General features: G+C 36.7%; 2 protein-coding genes and 2 pseudogenes across 3 annotated transcripts in view; 1 reads left to right on the top strand and 3 right to left on the bottom strand.

Annotated features, from left to right (window-relative positions):
* SLC25A12 (solute carrier family 25 member 12) overlaps positions 1 to 23,827 on the bottom strand; it is a 204,614-nt gene that overhangs the window by 126,038 nt on the left and 54,749 nt on the right. The window lies entirely within an intron of this gene.
* HAT1 (histone acetyltransferase 1) overlaps positions 1 to 23,827 on the top strand; it is a 66,950-nt gene that overhangs the window by 1,167 nt on the left and 41,956 nt on the right. For both annotated transcript variants that reach the window (XM_077883681.1, XM_077883682.1), the window contains exons 2-3: positions 1,609 to 1,713; positions 18,321 to 18,396. In XM_077883681.1, the coding sequence (XP_077739807.1) occupies positions 1,620 to 1,713; positions 18,321 to 18,396 (170 nt within the window). In that variant the 5' untranslated portion in view covers positions 1,609 to 1,619. The remainder of the gene's footprint in view (positions 1 to 1,608; positions 1,714 to 18,320; positions 18,397 to 23,827) is intronic.
* Positions 4,008 to 4,423, bottom strand: LOC144304714 (ATP synthase F(0) complex subunit k, mitochondrial pseudogene; annotated as a pseudogene).
* Positions 20,627 to 21,881, bottom strand: LOC144304990 (general transcription factor IIF subunit 2 pseudogene; annotated as a pseudogene).

Raw genomic sequence — 23,827 nt, 5'->3', positions numbered from 1 at the left:
TCTCTTAGTATTTTATGCTATGATTTTCACGTTCAATTCTCTTTTTTTTTATTTTTATTTTTTTAAAGTCTCTTTAGTTTACAGCGTTTAATACTAATCATTACTATTAAGACTGTTTTGGTGTGAGTGTATACTCCCCCCCCCCCCCCCAGTTACATATCTTTTGCAGTGATGGACAGTTTGTACTTTTTTTTCCGCCCCCAGTGCCTTCCTAGTAGTCTTACTACAGTTCCACGGATGTGCTGGATAGACAGGCTATCACGTGAGCTCTACAGATATTTAAAGAAGGATTTTTTCTACCAGAGAGTGACTCTGGGATCTTGGGGGTGCACTGGCGCTGTAAAAGAGGGGGGCATATGTATTTTGTGCGGTGTGCACGTAGTAAGACTTACCCCTAAATTTGAACCTGTGCTTCACCACTTAAATAGTTGGGTGCACTTAAGCAAGTAAACCTCTCCCGAAGCCTGAGTGTTTTAATATGAAATGGGGCGGATATAGTATCTAATAGATCTGTGGGGATTTAAGCCAATGTATGATTTCAAACACGTCAAGTTTTGTGGTTTATATATAACTCCTTGAAGTGGGTTCTGTTATCCCAATTTAATAGATTAGGGTCAGAGGAGTCAAGCAATGTGCTCTAGTTCTAGTTCACACATCCCAGTAAGTTAAGTGACGAAGGCTGGATGCGATTCCAGGAATTCTGACAACAGACTTCATCTTAGACTGCCTCAAATGTTCCCTATTTTCTGTTTATGTGTGTTTTAACCACTTGCTGAAGTTCATGGCATGTTTATTTCTGCACATGATTTCCTTTTTCCTGAATTTCTACAATTTTTTTTTTCATTTTTTCCGGAGGTTTATTGTCATCTTTGCTTGAAAGTTTATCTGAATAATGATTGCTTCCATTTTTAATTACTTGTTACATATATTGATGGGTAGCTACGATCTAGTAAAACCATTTGGTTTCCAGTAGCCTGTAGTTTATGACTTTGTACACCTATGGTTAAAAAAACATTTGTTTAATGCACTGAAAATTTTCTTTCCTAACCCTGTCCCCATTCCTTCTCTCTTATCCTAGAGATAACCATGGTTACCAGTTTCTTGTCTGTCCTTCCTGAGATAATCTATGCATTATCAACTGATGGTTTTTTAATAGTTGATCTAAAATACTCTGGGTAGAAGTTTTCAAGTATTAGAGATAAAATGCTATTGTAATTATCAAAGGATATTCTCATCTTAGGTCTTGGTTGAGCAGTGGTACTCTTTTTTATATTTTTAAAAAGCTGCTTAGGTATAGGTCCTAGCAGATAATATATGTTAGTATTAAATATAAAGAAATGTCAGTAGTCATGTTACTTTTTGGATTTACTAATTTATGTAAAGCAAGCCTCGTTCATACACCTCTGGCAAAAATGATGTTTTTCCTGTTGTATAACAAGGCAGTCCTACTCAATACATTTATTTAGGAATATATGGAGAATGACCTGTGCTTTTATGATCTATTAGCATTAAAATTTTTTCCTATTATTCCACTCCTAATAAGAACGCTCTCTGTGGGTTTGACTATTTAAACCATTTCAACAAGACCTTCTGAAAACTTTTCCTTAGGATTTGGTGCTATGGAGAAATTTTTGGTTGAGTACAAGAGTGCAGTGGAGAAGAAGCTGGCGGAGTACAAATGTAACACCAACACAGCAATTGAACTAAAATTAGGTATGTATGCTATTTCTAAGTGGTATTCTGTACTGTGTGTTCATATATAATCTTTTTTTTAAATTTGAGGTAGAATTTTATGTAAGAGCAGTTCATGTAAATGTGTAGTTTTCTGCATGTATTGAACACATTCAGATTTTATTCAGTCCATTATGTCATGGAGTGGGTAGATGTTTAAGAGGTGGCGGAGTTTACATCTAGGAAGGACAGCATGGCAAAAAATGATAAGCGTAGGTGTTCTCAGGCTTTTGAAGCTATTTACCTTTCATTTTTGCTTATAAAAATAGTAGGCAGTAGTGTTGGTGAGAATGTGGAAAACAATGTTGCTGATCGGAATGTAAAATGATGCAAATACTTTGGAAAACAGGTTGGCAGGTTCTTAAAAAGTTAAATGCACTATATGATCCAACAGTTCTACTCCTAGGTATCTTCTCAAGAAAAATGAAAACAGATGTCCGTACAGAAACTAGGACATGAATATTCATAGCAGCATTATTTATAGTAGCCCCCAAATGGAAACAACTCAGATCTCCATCAACTGGTCATAGAATAAACAAAGTATGATATATCTATATGATGGAATACTACTTGACAATAAAAAGGAAGACTGAAGATCTGATACATGCTACAACACGGATGAACTTAAAAATACTCTTAAGTGAAATCATATAGAACCCCCCGCCCCATACAGTGTGATTCTGTTTGTATGAAATGTTTGGAAAAAGCACATCCAGAGAATGGTAGTTGATAGTTGGTAGAATGGTAGTTGCCTGGGGCTGACTCTGAGAACAGAGAATAACTGCACATGGGCATAAGATTTTTGGGGACAATGGCAGTGGGTTTTTTTTTCTTAATAGTAACATTCTTTTTTTTTTTTTTTAAGATTTTATTTATTTATTCATGAGAGACAGAGAGAGAGAGAGAGAGAGAGGCAGAGACACAGGCAGAGAGAGAAGCAGGCTCCACGCAGGGAGCCTGATGTGGGACTCAATCCCGGGTCTCCAGGGTTATGCCCTGGGCTGAAGGTGGCGCTAAGCTGCTGAGCCACCCAGGCTGCCTAATGGCAGTGTTTTAAAATTAGATTTTGGCTGTGGTCACACAATTCTAAATTTACTGAAAATTACTGAATTATATGCTTAAAACAAGTTTTGTGGTATGTAAACTATACCTCAGGTAAAGCTTTTTTTAGAAAAAGATTTTACTTATTAACTTGAAAGAGGGAGAGCACAAGCTGTGGAGAGAGGGAGAGGGCGAAGCCGACTCCCGATGATCAGGGAGCTCAATGTGGGACTCGATCTGAGGATCCCAGGATCATAACCTAAGCCACAGATAGTAGACTCTTAACTGACTGAACCACCCAGGCACCCCTTAATAAAACTATTTAAAAAAATAATTGCCTGTTCATGAATTCTGGTCCCATGGCATTCCATGGCTAAGTTTCCTTATCTTATAATAAAGTTAATAGTATTTTTATAGTGGTTGTAAAGATTAAATGTGTGATTAAGTACAAGTAAAGTGCGGGAACAGGTTGACTTTTAGAACTTTTTTAAAGATTTATTTATTCATGGGAGACTTATTTCACTTAGCAAATATTTCATGTTGTGGCATATATCAGGACTTCATTCCTATTCGTGGCTTAATAATATTCCATTGTGTTTTTATACTACATTTTGTTTATTCATCTGTTGATGGACTTTGGGATCTTTTCTACCTTTTGGATTTTGTAAGTAATGCTACTGTGGACATCAGTATATGAGTATCTGAGTTCCTGTTTTCAATTATTTTACTATATAGCCAGGAATAGAATTACTGAGTGTATGTTAATTCTGTGTTTAACTTTGAGGAACTGCCAAATTATTTTACGTAGTATCTGCACTTTTATAGTCCCACTAACAATGTACGAGGTTCCAGTTTCACCATATCATTGTCATCATTGTCAGTGCTTGTTATTTTCTGTTTTTTTTTTATTATAGCCATCCTAGTAGACGTAAAATGATATCTTATTGTGATTTTGATTTGCATTGCCCTAATGACTAATGATCTTGAGCATCTTTTCATGTGCATATTGGCCATTTGTATATCTTCTTTGTAGAAGTATCTATTCAAATCCTTTGCCTATTTTTTAATTGGATTATCTTTTTGGTTTTTTTTTTTTTTAATTTTTTTATTTATTTATGATAGTCACACAGAGAGAGATAGAGAGAGAGGCAGAGACACAGGCAGAGGGAGAAGCAGGCTCCATGCACCGGGAGCCTGACGTGGGACTCGATCCCAGGTCCCCAGGATCGCTTTATTTATGTTGCTTTCACAGCTGGTGTGTTTTTAGACCTTAATTTGAAGTATAAAATCATCAAAGCAATGCCTCCAATATGTGGCCAATACACAATTCATTCTACCTGTGAGAGTATGAGTTGAAATATTTTTTGATGCCAGTGAAATGGAATTGGGTATCAGTTTCTGGACCTGCCATGATTTCAATCTTGCAAAAGGTAGCAATTCCAGTGGTTGTGTCCTTCAACGTATGCAGCTAACCTGCCATGAAGATTTATATTTAAATATTTTTATATTACCATTTATAGATGAGATTGATTTGTTTTTCTCCTTTGCACTTACTTTGGTGGGGGGGAGGTGAAGGTCAACTTTTGTATTCTTTGTGACTGTTTCTTGACCTTCCTACTTGACTAGGGCTTTAATGCCCTCACCAGTTTGTTTGTTTGATTTATTATTTGTTTGTTTATTTATCTATCTATTTATTTATTTATTTTTAAAGATTTATTTATTCATTCAGAGAGAGAGAGAGGCAGAGACACAGGCAGAGGGAGAAGCAGGCCCCATTCAGGAAGCCCGATGCAGGACTTGATCCTGGAACTTATACCATTTAATGTTGGAATGTTTTTCTGCCTTAATACAATTCAGATTTCATTCCAAGTTTTGCAGTTTGCATGATACATTTTTGACCCTTCCATTTACTTTTAACCTGTCTTCCCTTTTGGGTGTGTCTTTTGCAGAGCGCACATACTTGGATTTGATTATATACTTTTTTTACCTATCAATTTTATTTCCTTTATTATTTGTTGCTTTTGTTATCTAATTTTTCTGTTCTTGTACTTTCTCACTCCTGTCTCTACCTATGTAACGTGTGTTTTGTTTTCCCTGATCCCACACTCTCCACTGTACGGTTTAAATTCTACTAAAAAGCCGTATAACCGGGCAGCTCGGGTGGCTCAGCAGTTTAGCACCGCCTTTAGCCCAGGGTGTAATCCTGGAGACCCGGGATCGAATCCCACGTCGGGCTCCCTGCATGGAGCCTGCTTCTCCCTCTGCCTGTGTCTCTGCCTCTCTCTCTCTGTCTCTCTGTCTCTCTGTTACTCTGTCTCATGAATGAATAAATAAAATCTTAAAAAAAAAAAGCCATATAATCTGTTTTAAAATACAGCATATTGTTTGTTCTGCTGAGAGACGCTTTATATTTTATATTTATTTCATTCACCGTTTGCCAAATACTTAACTTAGCTATACTTAGTGGCAGGAGGCATTTCTCTGGCATTGGAGATACAGCAGTATACAGATAGATAGTAATTGTCTTCATGGAGCTTACATTCTGGTTATGAGAAACAGAAATACATGAAAAATAGTGATTTGTGTTATAGAGAAAATACAGGGTGATTAGATCCTACTGCTAAGGTGACATTTGAGTGGATAATAAAAGAAATGAATTTGTGAGCACTGTAGATATCTCAAGGGGGAGTGTTAATACACGAAAGAATGGCAGGTGCAGAATGTACTGTACGTATTCAAGGAATATTAAGGAAGCCATTGTGACAGAAGGGTAGCTTGGGAGGATGAAGTGTCTAGAAGCCAAATAATAAAAATGTTTGAAGGAGGAGGAAGTAATCAACTATGTCAAATGTTGCTGGTAGTTCTTGTAACATAAGGACTCTGGGGATTTAGTGATTTGATGATTTTTCTTTTTTTTTATTAAATATTTTATTTATTCATGAGAGACACAGAGAGAGACACAGAGACACAGGCAGAGGGAGAAGCAGGCTCCATGCAGGAAGCCCGATGTGGGACTTGATCCTGGAACTCCAGGAACACACCATGGGTCAAAGGCAGGCAGGCGCCAAACCGCTGAGCACCCAGGTGTCCCAATTTGATGATTTTTCTTAAATGAGAGAAGTGATGGAATACAGGATCTACTTTTTTATACTAATTTAGGAGAAATAAAGAGGAGAGAAATTAGAAATGGAGTGTAGGCTGTTTATGAAGAATTTTGCTCAAAAGTGAAGTTGAGCAATGGGCAGCTAGATGAACACACAGGATAAAAGTAAGTTGACTTTATTTTTGCTCTTTAAAAAGTGATACCCACTTCATGAACAATGAAACACACACTAAGTATATGATTCAGTGAGGTTCGAGGGGGATCCCCCCCCCAAATAGCTGCTTTTTGGGTGTTTGAATTTAAAACCCAATGTGTTCTTTTCATCCCTGACCTATTTTTATTTGATCTTATAGGGAAATCATAAACTTACTGATGACAGAGACAGGGTATATGATGCCCCAAATTCAGAACTGCCACAGTGCCTAAGAGAAGGATAAACAAGAAAGGCTACACAAGGGTGTGCTATAGAGACTCCAAAGAGAAAAGATAAACGGATCTCAAGGTTTATTTTCCTAAGTTAGTATTTCAGTAATTTATAAGCTTTTTCTTTGGATGTGGTAGAAATTTTTTAAAATCATGGTTGCATTCCTAGTAGTCCTTCTTAGGGAAAAAAATCATTTTAGGAATGCCTACTCTATCAAAATGATAGGATTATAAGTGACTTTCACTCTCTTCTTTATATATTTTCGTAATTTTTTTTTAGAGATTTAATTTATTTATTCATGAGAGGCAGAGAGAGAGAGAGAGGCAGAGGCAGAGGCAGAGGCAGAGGGAGAAGCCGGCTCCATGCAGGGAGCCTGATGCAAGACTCAATCCTAGGACCCTGTGATCATGACCTGAGCTAAAGGCAGATGCTCAACCACTGAGCTACCCAGGTGCCCCATCGTCATAATATCTTAATACTACCACTATCCAAGTAGTTAGGCTTTATTATGTGTCGCGCACTGTGCTAAGAGCCAATGGTAGATGGTCCCCAGTGACCCAGCCTCCTGACGTTCATACCCTGGTCTGCCACACAACGCTGTTGTGTGTGACCGATAGCATATAGCAGGAGTGATGCAAGTCATTTTCAAGGTTGGGTTATAAAAGACTTGGATTCTGTAATGGGCACTCCGATTTTCTCTCTTAGATCACCAGTTCTAGAAGAAGCAGGCTGCCATGTTGTAAGCAGTGCTATGTGTAAAGACAGGTGGCAAAAAAGTGAAGTCTCCACAAGTAACCGAAGCCTGCTATGAGCCATGTGAATGAGCTTGGAAACAGGCCTTCCAGCCCCAGTCAAGTTATGGGATGACTGTATCTCCAGCCAATAGCTCATCTGCAAGCTCCTGAGAGGTCCTGAGCCAAGGGCAGCCAAATAAGCCACATCCAGGTTCTTGGCCTTCAGAAACTGTGACATAAGTATTTGTTGTTAGCTAATTTGTTAACACAGCAATAGGGGACTAATACCACTGTGCATTCTTTTTTTCTTTTTGTTTTCTGCAGGTATTATTTCTTAAATCCTCACAACAGCCCAGGTTGCTACTTGTCTCATCCTGATTTTAAAAATGAAGGAACTGGAGGGACACCTAGGTAGCTCAGTGGTTGAGCATCTGCCTTTGGCTCACGGTGTGATCCCAGGGTCCTGGGATCAAGTCCCACATTGGGCTCCCCGCAGGAAGCCTGCTTCTCCCTCTGCCTGTGTCTCTGCCCCTCTCTCTGTGTGTCTCTTATCAATAAATGAATAAAATCTTTAGAAGAAAAAAAAAAAAGGATGGAAGCACCTGGGTGGCTCAGTCGGCTGAGTGGCCACCTCTTGGTATTGGCTGAGGTCATGATCTCAGGGTCATGGGATCAAGCCCCCAGTGCAGGCCCTGTGCTTAGTGGGGAGTTTGCTTGAGATTCTCTCTTCCTTGTCCTCTGCCCTACCCCCACCCCTGTCTTCATGGAGCTTATATTCTGGTTATGAGAAACAGAAATACGTGAAAAATGGTGATCTGTATTATGGAGAAAATACAGGGTAATTAGGTCCTACTGCTAAGGTGACATTTGAATAGATTAAAAAAAGAAAAGAATTTGTGAGCAGCATAGATATCTCGAGGAAGGGTGTTAACACGAAGAAGAATGGCAGGTGCAGAATGTACTGGATGTGTTCACGGAATATTAAGGAAGCCATTGTGACAGAGGATAGCTTGGGAGGATGAAGTGTCTAGAAGCCAAATGATAAAAGTGTTTGAAGGAAGAAGAAGTAATCAACTATGTCAAATGTTGCTGGTAGTTCTTGTAACATAAGGACTCTGGGGATTTAGTGATTTGATGATTTTTTTTCTTAAACAAGAGAAGTGATGGACTCCTAGGATCTACTTTTTTATACTAATTTAAGAGAAATCAAGAAAAGAGAAATTAGAAGTAGAGTATAGGCTGTTTATGAAGAATTTTGCTCAAAAGTGAAGTTGAGCAATGGGCAGCTAGACGAAGACACAGGATAAAGTTAGATGACTTTATTTTTGCTCTTTAAAAAGCGATACCTACTTCATGAACAATGAAACACTAAGTATATGATTCAGTGAGGTTCGAGGGAGATTCCCCCCCCCAAAAAAAATAGCTGCTTTTTTGGGTGTTTGAATTTAAAACCCAATTTTTGGGAGATTGAGACATGCAACAGATCTGGTGGTTTACGTGCCTCTTTGTTTTGTTTTGTCTTTGAAACAATTGCAAACTTACAGAAAAGTTGGAAGTATAAACACAAAGACCTTTTATCCCTAAACTATTTCAGAAGAAATTGCTGACTTGATGAACCATCACCACATACTCTTTAACGTGTATTTACTGTGAACAGAGCATTATTATCCATAGCCAGAATATAATCATCAAAATTAGAAAGCTAATATCGATACATTATCACCATTTAATTCTCAGCCTCTAAGTTGCCCCACTTGTCCCCACATGCCCTTTAGAGCAAAGGGATCTCGTTTGATTAGGATCACGGCTTACATTTGGTTGCCTGTTTCTTTTGGCCCCTTCAGACTAGAACAGTTGTCAGTTCTCTTCTTGACTTTCATGACCTTGACACCTTTGAACTGATTGCAGACCAGTTACTTTGTAGAATGTCCCTTAGTTGGGTTTATCTGATGTTTGCTCAGTTATTTCAAGTTACAGATCTTTGGTAGGGGTATCACAGGAGTGATGTGCGGATCTCATAGCCCCTGTCAGTTTTTCTTCAAACTTCCAATTCTTTCACTTACTTAGTTCCTATTTTATTTAGTGGATTATAATCTGTTAGGTATCATTTATTTTGGTCCTTCCAGTGTACCTGATTTGGCCAGTAGGAGCCCAGTTCATACTGGCTTCTGTGTTTTTTTTATATCTCCTCCTCCTTTATTTGATTACTTCATCTTTTGATTACTTTCTGGAACAGAATATTCCAGGCCCATGTGTTATCTCTGCCACAGCTGTGGAATCAGTCGTCTTTCCAAGGAGCCCTGCTTTTATTTTTGTTTTTTTGTTTTAAGAGGAAAATGACATTTTGAAGCCAAGATCTGAGCAGGTGAACTCCCTGCTGTTAGTGTTCTAACATTAATGAGAGTGAGCCTTCTCAGTTGATAGAACTTTGTTCCCTCCCTTTCACAAAGATTTATTTATTTATTTTAGAAAGAGATAGCATGCACAGGTAAGTGGGAGGGACAGAGCTAGACGAAGAGGGACTCTCAAGCAGATGCTAAGCTGAGCTGAGCTCAGAGCCTGACACTGAGCTTGATCTCACAACCCTGAGATCACAACCTGAACCCAAACCAAGAGTCAAATTCTGACTGTGTCACCCCAGTGCCCCTGCTTCTTTCCTTTCAGTCCCTATTCCCTGCAAGATGTTACTGTCCTGATTCCTTTCACCAAAATTAGTTTTGTCTGTTTTAGAACCTTATTTAAATGTAATTATGCATGCATACACTATGACTGATTTTGTTCATTCAGGATGTTTTTGAGGTGCATCTTATTGCAGGTATCGGGTTCATTCCTATTTATTGCTGAATATTATTCTATTGTTGGATATATCACTATTTGTCAGTTATTAGACATTTTGGTTTTTGGCTATTATAAATAACTCTGCTAAGAATGTTCTTATACAAGTCTTTTTGTGGACATATGGTTTTATTTTGGGTAAATTTGTAGCAGTGGATTTGCTAGAAATTTGCTAGGTCATAGGGTGGTTTTATGTTTAGCTTTATGAGATACTTGCCAAACTGAATTCCCAAGTACATTTATACTCACACCAACAATGTATTATAATTCTGGTTATTCCACATCCTCATGAATGTTTGGTGTTATGTGTTTTTAAAATTCAATGAAATCACTTTTGATTGAATTTTAAATTGAAGGGCTCAGTGTTACTAAGATAACTCTCCCTACATTTTTTTTTTTTTTTTTTTTTTAAGATTTTACTTATTTATTCATGATAGACACAGAGAGAGGCAGAGACGTAGGCAGAGGGAGAAGCAGGCTCCATGCAAGCAGCCCGATGTGGGACTTGATCCCGTACCTTGGGGATCATGCCCTGAGTCAAAGGCAGACAGCGTTCAACCGCTGACCCACCCAGGTGTCCCTCCCTACGTTCATTACAGATTTAATGTAATCTTTTTTGTGTGTCTTAGTTTAATTTTGGTATCAGGGTTTTGCTAGCCTTATAAAATGAATAGGGAACTGTTTTCCATTTTCTAAAATGAGTTTGCAAAAAATTAATACTATTTCTTCTTTAAATGTTTGGTAAAATTTATCAATGAAGCTTTCTTTGTGTGTCTAGTTTTCTTTGTTAGAAGGTTTTTAATTACAAATCTATTAGGTTGAATACTATTCTGATTTGGTGTTTCTTGTGTCAGTTTTGGTAATTTTTGTCTTTTAAGGAAATTGTCCATTTTATCTAACTTTTTTGTCAGAATGTTAGAAAATAATTTATATTCTGCAGTTTTATATAGGGTTCTATAAATGTCAATTGGCTTAATAGTGTTATTCAAGTCTTGTATATTTTTGCTGATTTTTAATTACTTATTCTGTCAGAACAGTTGAGAGGTCTGTTGAAATCTCCAACTATAATTGTGGATTTGTTTCTTCAGTTGTCAGCTTTTGCTTTATGTTTTTTTTTCTTTTTTTTTTTAAAGTGAAGTATAGTTATGCTTCATATATTTTGAAGGCCTAGTATTAGGCTCATACAGATGTAGACAGATGTTCTTTCATCTCTGGTAATAAAGGGATCTCTTTATCTCTGTCCAGCTTTTACTCTTCATCTTGCATTATATTGAAGACTACTTTTTCATATAGGAATATTGCAACAAGAGTTATTTAAGCATGGGAGAAATAACAGCATGTTTTTATGCTGATGCTTGTGATCTATCAGAGAAGGGACAAATGATACAGGAAAAGAATGGGGAGTATTTGTAGAGTGATATCTTTGAAAAATCTGAGAGAATATTCTTAAGAATATCAGTGGAGAGATTAGCCTTAGGTGGGACATGGAGAATTTCTCTCTGCCAGTTTAACAAGAGGAAGACATACTTATTCTATGGGAGTAGTGGCTACAGTAAATTGGAAGGTATAGAGTGCCAGTCTGCAGATTCTCTTGTGAATGCTTAGTTCCTAAGTGAAACAAGAAGCGAAGTTATCAGGTGAGAATGTGATTCTAGAAGATGTTGGAGGGTTTGAGGAAATAGTCATCTTGTCAAGCAAGAGGAGTGAGTAGACTTGAGAACTATAGTATAATTGTCAGGTAGCACTAAGGGTCTACTTCAAGTTTAGTACTCATGAATGTAAAGTCAAGGTGAGCCATATGCAGATGCAAGGGTATAGCAAAAAGTGGGCGTATAGTCAGATTTATAACTAGAGTGGGGTTTTAGGCTGGCATAACAAAGATTGGAACAAAGGAGTTGAGGATGTTTATGAGGGAGTGATTTTCTACATGGAGAGGGAAGAAATTGAGGATACAAAGGAGGGGAGGACAGCAAAAATTGTGTTCTAATCAATACATTGTAAGCCCTGGTGGAGGTTGAAGAATTATTAGAATTAGGGTATCACAGAGAGTGAGCTGGGAAGAGGTAGTGGTAAGATTGTACAGTGTTTGACATGGAAATTTAAAGGGTATAATTATTGATAATGATTGGTAAGAGGTAGGGCATGTCATGGGAATAAGTTACAGTGAAAGATTCTTGGAGAAGGAATCAAGAAACTGAGAGACTGAGTTAGTAATTTTCATGAGTTTTTAAATCTCCAAGATTTAAGTCAGTAATGTTGGAAAGAGGGACAGTAAGCCAAAAACTATGTTCCTCAAAGAATGAGGGAAAGATTGGGCATTAGCATCAAAGCTGATTGTTCTTAACATATGAAGAGAAGGACCTTCATCTGAAACCAGCAGTAAGGAGTTAGAACAGTTCGTCCCAGCAGTTACAAAGAAAAAGCAGCCACTACTTGAGAGGGCTGTAATAGAAGCAGTGTCTTGGGGGAGAGCCAGATTGTCCACAAACTATTAGGGTGAGAAGATATAGAAGATTCAAGGAAGAAGTTTGGGATATGGAGAATTTTGGTGATAATTGATTCATGAGTTTTATAGTAATCACAGGTAGTTGGATTGGGGTGGGAATTGGCATTAGATTAGTAGTTTTATGCTACTCTACGGGGATGAGAATCCAGGTAAAAAGGGGTAATCTAGGAATTGGACTAAAATTTGCTGGAATAAAGAATATGATGGAATTAATTATGATGGTTTCTAAGGTATATTGTAATGTTAAGACTAATGTTGCAGGCTGGTGGAGCTGATGGGAATGTTGTTAGGGACATACTGGGCCCTGCCTTCACCGCTGCATTTTAAAATAATATAATTACACTTATTTTGCAGTTTAACATTGGTAAGGAAAGTATATATTGGTCAAAACACTAAGATTTCAGTTGTTTAAAGGACAAAAGAGTAAGGGGCGCCTGGGTGGCGCAGTTGGTTGAGCGTCTGACTCTGGCTCAGGTTGTGATCTCATGGTCCTAGGATTCAGCCCTACGAGGGGGGTTCCATACTCAGTGCAGAGTCCACTTGGGATTCTTTCTCCCTCTCCTTCTGCTCCTCCTACCCATGCACATATGCTCTCTCTAAAATAAACAGATAAATCTTTAAAAGAACACAGGAGTATGAATAAACTTATAGTCCAGAGCACAATTAGATATTATGGGAAATATGTAGCAGCATCTCTGAAGCTGCTTGAGAACTGGAATCCATTTATATCTGCATTATGAGCACCTGTCGATGGACTGTTCCTATGTTAAATGCTTAAGCATTATTAAACTTTAAAACTAATTAAATTAATGTGCCTTAGTGATTTATTAATTATTGGGCTTTGGGCTATTAAGACATGGAGAATGTATCTTTTTTTTTCTTCAAGTCTTTATTTAAATTCCAGTTAGTTAACATACAGTGTAGACTGTATCTTTTATGCATTTTGTCCTTCCTGAAATTACTGAAGTGATCCTGATAACCAGGAAATATAGAAACTATAAATAGGAGTGGAAACAGTAGGATTTATAGTCAAATAGAAGATTGATCTGTGTTGGTAATAAGGTGCCATTTAATATTCTAGGCTCTGATCTTCCATTTTTCTCCAAAAATTTGAGTGACAGATTTTCCTGAAAAGAAAAAATTTAGTGCTTATTTTAAATTATTATAGTTTTTTATATTGTATATTCCTCTGTTGGAATGCTAAATATTTTGCAGGAATTTTGGGAGTATAAGAATATAAGAAATAAAAATTACACATTATTTCATCACTCAGAATAACTACAGTACTTATGTACTATAATTTGGGATATTTCCTTCTTTAGTTTTTTAAAAATTATATATTAATTTATGTTATAGCTTTCATAAAATTGAGGTAACAGTGTCTTGTTCTGTTTACTTAAATGTATTGTCAACACTTTTCTGTCACCAGGTATTTCTCAATAGTATTATGTTTAATGTTTATATTAAAATTTCATTTATGTAATTTATTTACTCATTCTACTATCGGTTGATTTTGGGGTTGCTCCCTTGCTCTCTTGCTTTACTGACATAACTGCATTGTAAAGACTTAAAAATATTTCATATTTGTGATATCCAGGAGAGTTCACACTTTGTACATGTTCTCATGTATATATGTCAGATTGATTCAGCCATAAGCCCACCAGCCAACTTAGTCTTTTGCATTTTTCATCTAGAAAATGGAGGTAATAATAATACCTAACTTTCTAAAACACTTGTGGGGATTTAGTACAATGTTTATAAAATCCTTAGCAAATTGCCTGATACACTGTAAATGTTCAAGTGACAACTAATAGTATGGTTAATAACATTGTGTGTGACTGCTTCTTATGAATATGTCCTGTGTTGCATACCACATTGTTCATACAAAAACTTGTTCAGGAACGTTCATAGGAGCATTATTCATAAAAACCCCAAAATGGAAACATCCCAAATGTCTATTAACTGATGACTGGATAAACAAAATATGGTATATCCATATAGCAGAGTATTATTCAGCCACAAAAAGGAATGAACTGGTGGTACATACTATAACATGGATGAACCTCTAGAACATATGAAGTGAAAAAAGCCAGACATGGTGCACCTGGATGGCTTGGTTAAGTGGTTAGTTGGTTAAGTGTCTCTTTTTTTTCTTTTTTTTTTTTTTTAAGATTTTATTTATTTATTCATGAGAGACCCAGAGAGGCAGAGACATAGGCAGAGGGAGAAGCAGACTTCCTACAGGGAGCCTGATGCAGGGCTGTATCCCAGGATCACAGGATCACAACCTGAGCCAAAGGCACACACTCAACCACTGAGCCATCGAGGTGCCCCTAAGTGTCTGACTCTTGATCTAAGCTCAGGTCTTGAGCTCCGGGTCCTGAGTTCAAGCCCCATGGCTCTATGCTGGCTGTATGCTGGGTGTGGAACTACTTAAAAGAAAAGAAAAGAAAAGAAAGAGAAAAAAGGGGAGAGGGAAGGAGGGAGGAAAAGAAAGGGAGCCAGACATAAAAGGCACATATTGTATGATTCCACTTATGCGAAATGTCTGGAATAGACAAATACAGAGACCTAGTGTCATTTCTTTTATAGTTATTACTACACTTGTGTAAGATTTGAGGCTTTTTTGTTCCTGTTTTTTTTTTTTTTTTTTTTTTTAAGTAAGCTCTATACCTAATATGGGGCTTGAACTCATGACCCCCAGATTAAAAGTCATGTGCTCTCCCCACTGATCCAGCCAGGCACCCCTGAGGGTTTTTTCTTTAAATAAGAATAGAAAATTCATCTTTGTTTCTTTTCTCTTAGAAAGACTAACCTCCTAGCACTAATTGTTCATTCCTTTTGTTTATGCTTAGGACTTTTTACCTTAAAGACCTTTTTTGAGGAGATAACTTTTAGTCTAATCTCTATAAAGTATAACCTTAGATATCTTCTCAGTGTGTAATCCCAGGAATTTGGAAACAACTTTTTTGGAATCTTGGTGTGGCTGAATGTAGTACAGTGAGCAGTTTTCATGTAATGTAATGACTAAAAACTTCATTTATTCAATATTAAAAGAATCCTTTGTAAAGTGCATAGCATTGACTTTAAAGAGTTTCTCTTGGATTCTTTCACCCAAATCTAATCAGATCCAAAGAATAAATATTTAACTATATATTTGCCTTAAGCTATTTGATTTTTACTTCAACTAAAAGACTCAAAGCTTTGCTTTCTCTTTCTTTTAGTTTGTATTACCTGTGAACTAAATTTCATGCTGAAATAGTAAAATAGTTTAGATGACAGGTCTATTGGAAAAAGGCCAATCCAAATTATAGAAATAGTTATCATACCTATATTTTTGATATTTGTTACATTTCTTTTTCTATGTCTCATCACTACCAAAAGTGCTGTATATTATATTAGAAGCAGTAGTTCGAAATTAATTTTTAATAATTTCTAGAGACTTCAAAACATTTTTAAAATTAGAGATGCAGTAGTGGAAATCTTTTTGGATTAAAAGTCTAGACATACTGAATTTTTTAAATTCTGTAATATTACAGACATGCAAAAAATATAGAGCAAACTAATGAATATCATGATCCCATCACTTAGTTTTTTCACGTCTTAACATTTTGCTTTATTTGCCCAGGGCTTTTTTAAATTTAAGTTTTCATTATGAAAATTTGCAAATACAAAAGAAAAGTGGAGAGAATAGAACAATACTTACCTATATATCAAATACCTAAATTCAACAATTAACATTTTATTGTATTTGCTTTAATATGTACTTTTACTGAATTACTTGAAAGTAGATTTCTTTTTTTAAGATTTATTTATTTTAGAGAGAGAAAGAGCATGCATACACACACTCTGGGAGGAGGGCGAAAGAGAGAGAAAGTCCCAAGCAGACTGTGTGCTGTGCTCGGAGCCCATCTCAGGGTTTGATTTTATGACCCTGAGATCACAACCCAAGCTGAAACCAAGAGTTGGAGATGCTTAACCTGCATCACCCAGACACCCCAAAGTAGATTTCTGAACATCATAACAGTCCTAATATATGAATATTCACATATATAAACATAATTTCATTTTCACACCTATGAAAATTAATGGTAATTCTTTGCTATCTTGTAATTTTCTGGTTTCCCTGATTGTCCTTTAAAGTCTTCAGTTAAAAAAAAAATAACGTTTTCAGTAGTTTTTTGGGGGATCCCTGGGTGGCTCAGTGGTTTAGCGCCTGCCTTCAGCCCAGGCTGTGATCCTGGAGTCCCAGGATCGAGTCCTGTGTTGGGCTCCCTGCATGGAGCCTGCTTCTCCCTCTGCCTGTGTCTCTGCCTCTCTCTCTCTCTCATAAATAAATAAATAAAATCTTTAAAAAAAAGTCTTCAGTAGTATTTATTTATTTATTTATATTTATGATTTTATTTATTAATTCATGAGAGACTGAGAGAGGCGGAGACACAGGCAGAGGGAGGAGCAGGCTCCTCACAGGGAGCCTGATGTAGGACTCGATCCCAGGACTCCAGGATCACGCCGTGAGCCAAAGGCAGATGCTAAACTGCTGAGCCACCCAGGGATCCCCCCCAAAAGTTATTTAAACCAGAAGTTAATCAGGGATCATGCATCATGTTTGGCTGTGATATTTCTTTAATCTCTTTTAATCCAGAATAATCCTTCCCCCAAATGTGGAACTTTCCCCCCATATCATTGATGTTATTGGAAGAGTAAAGTTTTTGTGTAGAATTAATAGACAAATCTAGATTTGTCTGTTTTCTTTTGGTAATATTTAACTTGTTACCCTGTTCTCTATACTTCTTGTAAACTGAAAGATTTAAAGCTGGATTAAATCTAGGATAAACATTTTTGGTAAGAAAATGTTTCATAGATGATGCTGTATATGTTATATTGCATTGAACCAAGAGATGTACAATGTTGCTCTATCCTATAATGAGTGATTTTAAGTTAGACTACTTGGAAAGGTGCTAACTGCCAGATTTTTACAGTGAAAGATATCTTCTGTAAATCATTAATGTCCTGGATGATATTTTGGCACTCTGTGAATGACCTATTCTAGGAGGACAGTGTTAGAAATTTTTCATCTACAACTTATCTTTTCACTCTTCAATTTAAGGATTTTTGGGGGAGGAGAGTAAGGTTTTTTTCTGCGTAAGATAAATTATATTGGGAAAATGTCCAATAATGTCAGGACTCGCAATAAATGCAAATAAAAGAACAGGGTACTCATTTCCATCTTAAATTGGTAGAAATTAAAGTTGAGAGTACAGAATATTCTCAAGAATATGGGGAGCAAAGGAATTTAAGTAGCTGCTAGTGGGTATATAAACTGTTAAAATATTTTTAGAGGGCACTTAAGCAGTGTTTTTAAAAATAATTCAGTACTTTTACTCAGCGTTTCTACTTCCAGGAATTTATCCTGTATATACTTGTAAGAGCATTACTTTTAATAGCAAAACCAACCCACCCCAAAACCTGGGAACAGCATGAGTATCATCTTGCACTGATAAAGAATGATTTAATGATAAAGGGCTCCTCAAAACTCAGATTACTCTTGTTCTCAGAATGTTTTCTATGGTGTTCTTTTTTTTTTTTTTTTTTTTGATGCTGTAGCTTTTCTTATTTCAGAGTGTCTTTGTTTTTGTTTTCTTTTTGCATTGCATCTAAACATATAGGAGAAAAAAACTAAATCATATGCCTTTGTCATTTTCTAATTCTTAGAATCAGTTGGGTTTTGATGCTGAAGCACTCCAAGTGATATTCTACTTTTCATTGTTCATTTGTCTCATAGAATCCAGTGTAAATCAGATAATGGAAAAGTACATTTTAAGTAAAAAAAATGTTGGCTGTATCCTAGTTATAGTGAAATTCTTGAAATGGAAATACCTGTCACCTTTAATATCTTTAATTTAGTATCTTTAATATGTCTATATTTTTTATTCTTTTAAACAGTTCGTTTTCCTGAAGATCTGGAGAATGACATTAGAACTTTCTTTCCTGAATATACCCATCAACTCTTTGGGGATGAGTAAGTAACTTTGCCAAATTAATGTCGCCAAAAACAAAAAACAAAAAAAAAAAAAAAACAATTTTTTCTTTTAAGATCTAGAAATCAGACCATTTTCTTTGCTGTTTTTTTGTGTAATTTATTTTTAAATATATATTAGAATGGCATTTGTGACATTGAGACACCAATTTACTGTATAATACCTATCACAGAGTGCTATAGATGCATTATCTCATTTAATTTTCACAGCTGTTTTTGCGATAGTATTATTGTTTATTACGTTGCATATTGATGGAATTGAATGGTTGCTTTTAAGGACATGTGAATGACCAAGGTTGAGGTTCAGGCAATCTGACTATGAAGCTCATAGACATAACTATTACTTTTTTCTTCTTGCTGCTTTGCTATACTGCTCTTAGTACAGGATATCCTCTCTGGAAGCTAGAAAGCTCAAGTTTTTCTATGACAAATAAGTAATTAAGAGAAATTTATTTTTAAAAGCAATGTTAAAGATACATCTTGGGATATTCAGCACGATTCCTTAATTTTTTATAGCTTCATTACATTATTAGAATAATTGGTTACATTTTTTTAAAACTTGATTTTATATATATTTTTTTTTATTTATTTATGATAGTCACAGAGAGAGAGAGAGAGAGGCGGAGAAGCAGGCTCCATGCACCGGGAGCCCGATGTGGGATTCAATCCCGGGTCTCCAGGATCGCACCCTGGGCCAAAGGCAGGCGCCAAACCGCTGCGCCACCCAGGGATCCCCTAAAACTTGATTTTGAAAAAAACTTCATATTTGCAGAAAGTTACAAGAATAGTACTCTGTGATGGGCACTTGATATAATGAGCACTGGCTGTTATATGCAGCTGATGAATCACTAAACTGTACCTCTGAAACTAATAATACACTATATGTTAATTGATTTAAAGGAAAAAAAAAAGAATAGTACTCTGTATATCCTTTATTTAGATTAACTAGTTGTTGACATTTAGTTCTATTTGCTTTAATCATTCTCTCCTATATAAATATATTGGTATGTTGTTGTTGAACCATTTGAAAGTAGTTTGCAGATATATCTTGATCTCTTACTTCTAAATTCTTTAGTATGTATTTCCTAAAAACAAGGACAGTAACCATAGAATTATCAAAATTCAGGAAATTTAACATTGCTATGGCACTCTTTTCTAAGATATAGTCCACATTTCAATTTTTGCCAATTGGTTTCCAGTAATTTCTTTTATAACAATAATCCTCCTTCTGGATCCGATCTAGAGTCACAGTTTGCATTTAGTTGTCATATCTCTTTGGTGTCTTTTATTTTTTTTAATTTTTATTTTATTTTTAAAGATTTATTTATTCACAAGAGACCGAGAGAGGCAGAGACAGAGGCAGAGGGAGGAGAAGCAGGCTCCGTGCAGGGACTCAATCCCGGAACTCCAGAACCTTGCCCAGAGCGGAAGGCAGATGCTCAACCACTGAACCACCCAGGCGTCCCTTTTTGGTCTCTTTTAATTGTTTGAAACAGTTCCTCAGCCTTTCTTTGTTTTCATGACATGGGCATTTCTGTAGGATTTGGCTGGTTTTAAAAACCTTCATTTTGGATTAGTTTGTTTCTTCATGATTAAATGCAGAAAACAGGGATGCCTAGATGACTCAAGTGGTTTAGTGCCTGCCTTTAGCCCAGGGCGTGATCCTGGAGTTCCGGGATGGAGTCCCATATCGGGCTCTCTGCATGGAGCCTGCTTCTCCCTCTGCCTATGTCTCTGCCCCTCTCTCTCTCTCTCTGTGTGTCTCTCATGAATAAATAAATAAAATCTTTAACAAAAATTAAAAAATAAATTCAGAAAACATACTTTTTTTTTTTTTTTTTTTTGGTAGTACCACAACAAAAGTTGTATGTGTTTTTCTTTGTCATAATCAGAAAGTCCATGATGTCAGTTTGTTCCATTGTTAACTTGGGTCACTTAGTTTAGAAGTGTCTGTCAGCATTCTCCACTGTAAGGTTTTTTCCTTTATTATGTAATTATGTAGTATGGGGAGATACTTTGAGACTGCAAAGATCCTGTTTCCCATCAGACTTTGAGCCAGTAGTTTTAAATCCATTGGTGATTTTTTTTTTAAATGCTCTTTTTTATTAAGGGGTGTGAATATGAAACATGATCACCTGTAAAAATAAATAAATAAAGATGGCTTTGTTCTTTGACAATATCAGAATAAGGAACTTTGGCTTTTTATTCCTTGTAAGACTTTCTGTAGTTGACTTTTTTCTTGCTTTGTCATTCCCTTCAGATTTGTATTACCTCAGATCCTCAGAGATAAAACAAGGACAGAGAGTCCAAATTTAGAAAACATTTCCTAATTTTACATTTTAAAAGTTAATATTTAAAAAGAAAAACCTTAACACCCCCAACCCCTCACCCCCTTCTGAATAATCTAGTTTAATATAAGCCTATAAATAAGTTTTTTTTCCTCAAAAAACTTAAGTACTTTACAAGAATTACTGTTTAAAAAATTCACCTAGGGAAATTAAATTTCCAGTCATTTTACCCCTACAATAGATGGTATTCAAGTATTTGAGTCTCAGTGGCGTTTCTTTAGCATCACCCTTTAGTTGTTCCATTAGCATGCTGGCTTAGAGTCTCCTTAATCACTCTTTTCCTTGATAATGTCTATACTCTGGCTTCAGCTCCCATGTTTTGTGCGTCCCTTTTACATTCTGAACACCAATTTCTTTTAAGATTTCCTTCAGGTACCCCACAGGCTGCTTTGTGATGTCCACCAAGTCCTTAAGATTATAATACTGATGTTTCTCAAATGCCGAAAATAGCATGTCTAAAACGTGTTGTTTATCAGCTCGAGCTCGTTTTCCATCTTCTTTCTTTTTCCTTTCATATTCAATATTGTATTGATGATTAGCAACAGGTTTATAATTGGTTGTCACAACTTTGTCCAGTTGTTGTGATAGCCTTACGGGTTTGGAAGATTCTTCTATTTGCAATCTCTTTAATCGCATGTACTTTTCACTGGTAGCAGGTCGGCATTCAGCTCTTTGTACCACAATTCCTTCCAATGAAAGTTTATCTGATGAGCTCTCAGTAAAGACTGTTAATGTCTGTCCTCCAACACTTTGTAAGACAAACGGATGTTCTCTAGGAGTGCTGACCGAAGCAAGTTTTCCACCAATATCGTGAATATTTGCAAGATCTTCATTCAAAGTAAACGACACCTCAGTCCTTCCTTGATTCTTGGCAATCCGCAGTTTCCCAACTTCACCTCTTCCAGGGTCTTTAGCCCATTGTTGTGACAAATATTTAGGAACCTTCACCAGCCACACTCCGGTGTTCTGCTTCGTGCTGGTCAGATCGAGCTCCCCTCGCTTGGCCATGGGTCGACTACTGCCGGGGAAGGCCGAGCGGCCGGAGCAGCGGCCCCCGGGGCTGGACCGCTCGAGGGAGTGCGGAGCAGGAGGTGCCGCGGCCGGAGGCGCCCGCCCGCCCAGCCGCCCGCCCAGCCGAAGGGAATCTCTGGAAAGAGAGACGCCCCATTGGTGATTCTTGATTGCATCAATATTTTACTGTGATTATAAAATGATTTTCTAACTCTGTCAGAAACACCTACATTTATTAGTTGGGATTCTATAAGGACGAGCTTCTCTTTTCCCCTTATGTATTTCTTTGTTTATATCAGAATGGACTAAAAGATTCTTTTTTTAATCCAGTGGGTCATAATCTGTTATTATTAATTATGCTGCCCAGATTATCCCATTTCAAACTAGTTTTTGAATCCTTTTGATATATCATCATTTTGTGGATACTTTACTTTCAGATACAATAAGATGTTCAAGATTCATCTTACACTTTTTCTACTAGTTCTGCAGTCAGCCATTTTCCCAAGGAATCCTGCTTTGTTGTAGTAGGAAAAGATATTTTGACATAGTTGACATTTAATATATTGCCCTTTGTGGCTATTTTACCTACATGTTATTTCAGCATTGTTCACGTATTTATTTAATGTGTTTTGAAATTTTTTTTTTAAAGATTTATTTATTAGAGAAAGTGAGAGCATGGGAGGGGAACTGGGGGGCAGGCAGAGGGAGAAGCAGGCTCTGCTGAGCAGGGAGCCTGACATGGGACTCGATCCCAGGACCCCGGGATCATGACCCGAGCGGAAGGCAGACACTTAACTCACTGAGCCACCAGGTGCCCCTAACGTGTTCTGAAATTGACAGATGTCTCTTCATGGAACAAATTTCCTCAGAATTTTTCAGTATTAATGTACCAGATCGGGCATCTTATGTACTTTTAAATATTAATAATTATATTTTATTATATATTGATTCATAGCAAAATTGAGCCTTTCTTATTTGTTTTTTTAAAGATTTTATTTATTCATGAGAGACAGAGAGAGAGGCAGAGACATAGGCAGAAGGAGAAGGAGACTCCCTGCGGTGACCCTGATACAGAATTTGATCCCAGAACCCTGGGTTCGTGCCCTGAGCCGAAGGCAGATGCTCAACCACTGAGCCACCCAGGCATCCTGAGCCTTTTGTATTTCAAATGGGTTTTATTTTATTGTAAAGATAAGAATGTTTTCTTTTGGGATTTCTATCTTTAAGGAACTATTTTATTCCCTTCCTCACTGCTATTTAAAATCTTTCTTTGGTGCATACAATCTAGTCTTACAGATAATGCTTCTTAATGGTATTTTGTACATTTATTCTATTTTGCATGTTATTAAAAATGCTTGCATATGCCTCTTCTAAGGTAGACACGTGACAGTTGACAGTCACTTAATCGTGATAATCCCTGTATCTTATGACTCAAATATGATTGGTCTTGATCCTCTTATCATTGCTACTCCTGTTTATGCACATAACTTTCAGAGTTCTGGAATAGAATGCTCATGCTTTATTTTGGAAGACTAAACAGAAATCTGAAAATGACACTGCTTCTTTCAGGCACTCTTCTTCAGAATTCACTTAAAAAAATAAACTTTATTGAGATGTAATTTACAATTCATCTATATAAAGTATACAATTCAATGATTTTTTAGTATGTTGTGTTCTATAGTCATCACAATAAATTGTAGAATATTTTGTCATTCCTACCAAAATTCCCATAACCAGTTAGCAGTCATTGTCTTTTTCTTCCCTTACTCTCCCCAGCCCTAGCAATCACTAATTTGTTTTCTGTCTCTCTAATTTTACCTATTCTGGATATTTTAGATTCACATTTTGGAAGACTCTTTTTAAGCCAGAGAAGAGAATATCAAGGCATAGGTGGATTGCAGGGAGCAGGGCTGGAAAAATAACAGCAGCTCCAGATCTGCTTTCTGAGTTCATAGGGTGGTGTAATTAGACATATGCTTTCACCACTTTCAGCACCTCTGGATGTTGATTGATGGAAGCAAGTAGTAAACTGAGGAAAGAGGGGGCCAAAGCTA

This window comes from Canis aureus, chromosome 34 (assembly GCF_053574225.1).
Source record: "Canis aureus isolate CA01 chromosome 34, VMU_Caureus_v.1.0, whole genome shotgun sequence".
NCBI classification, from domain to species: Eukaryota; Metazoa; Chordata; class Mammalia; order Carnivora; family Canidae; genus Canis; species Canis aureus.
Note: the sequence above shows the minus strand (reverse complement) of the source record. Positions and strands in the feature narration are given on the sequence as shown.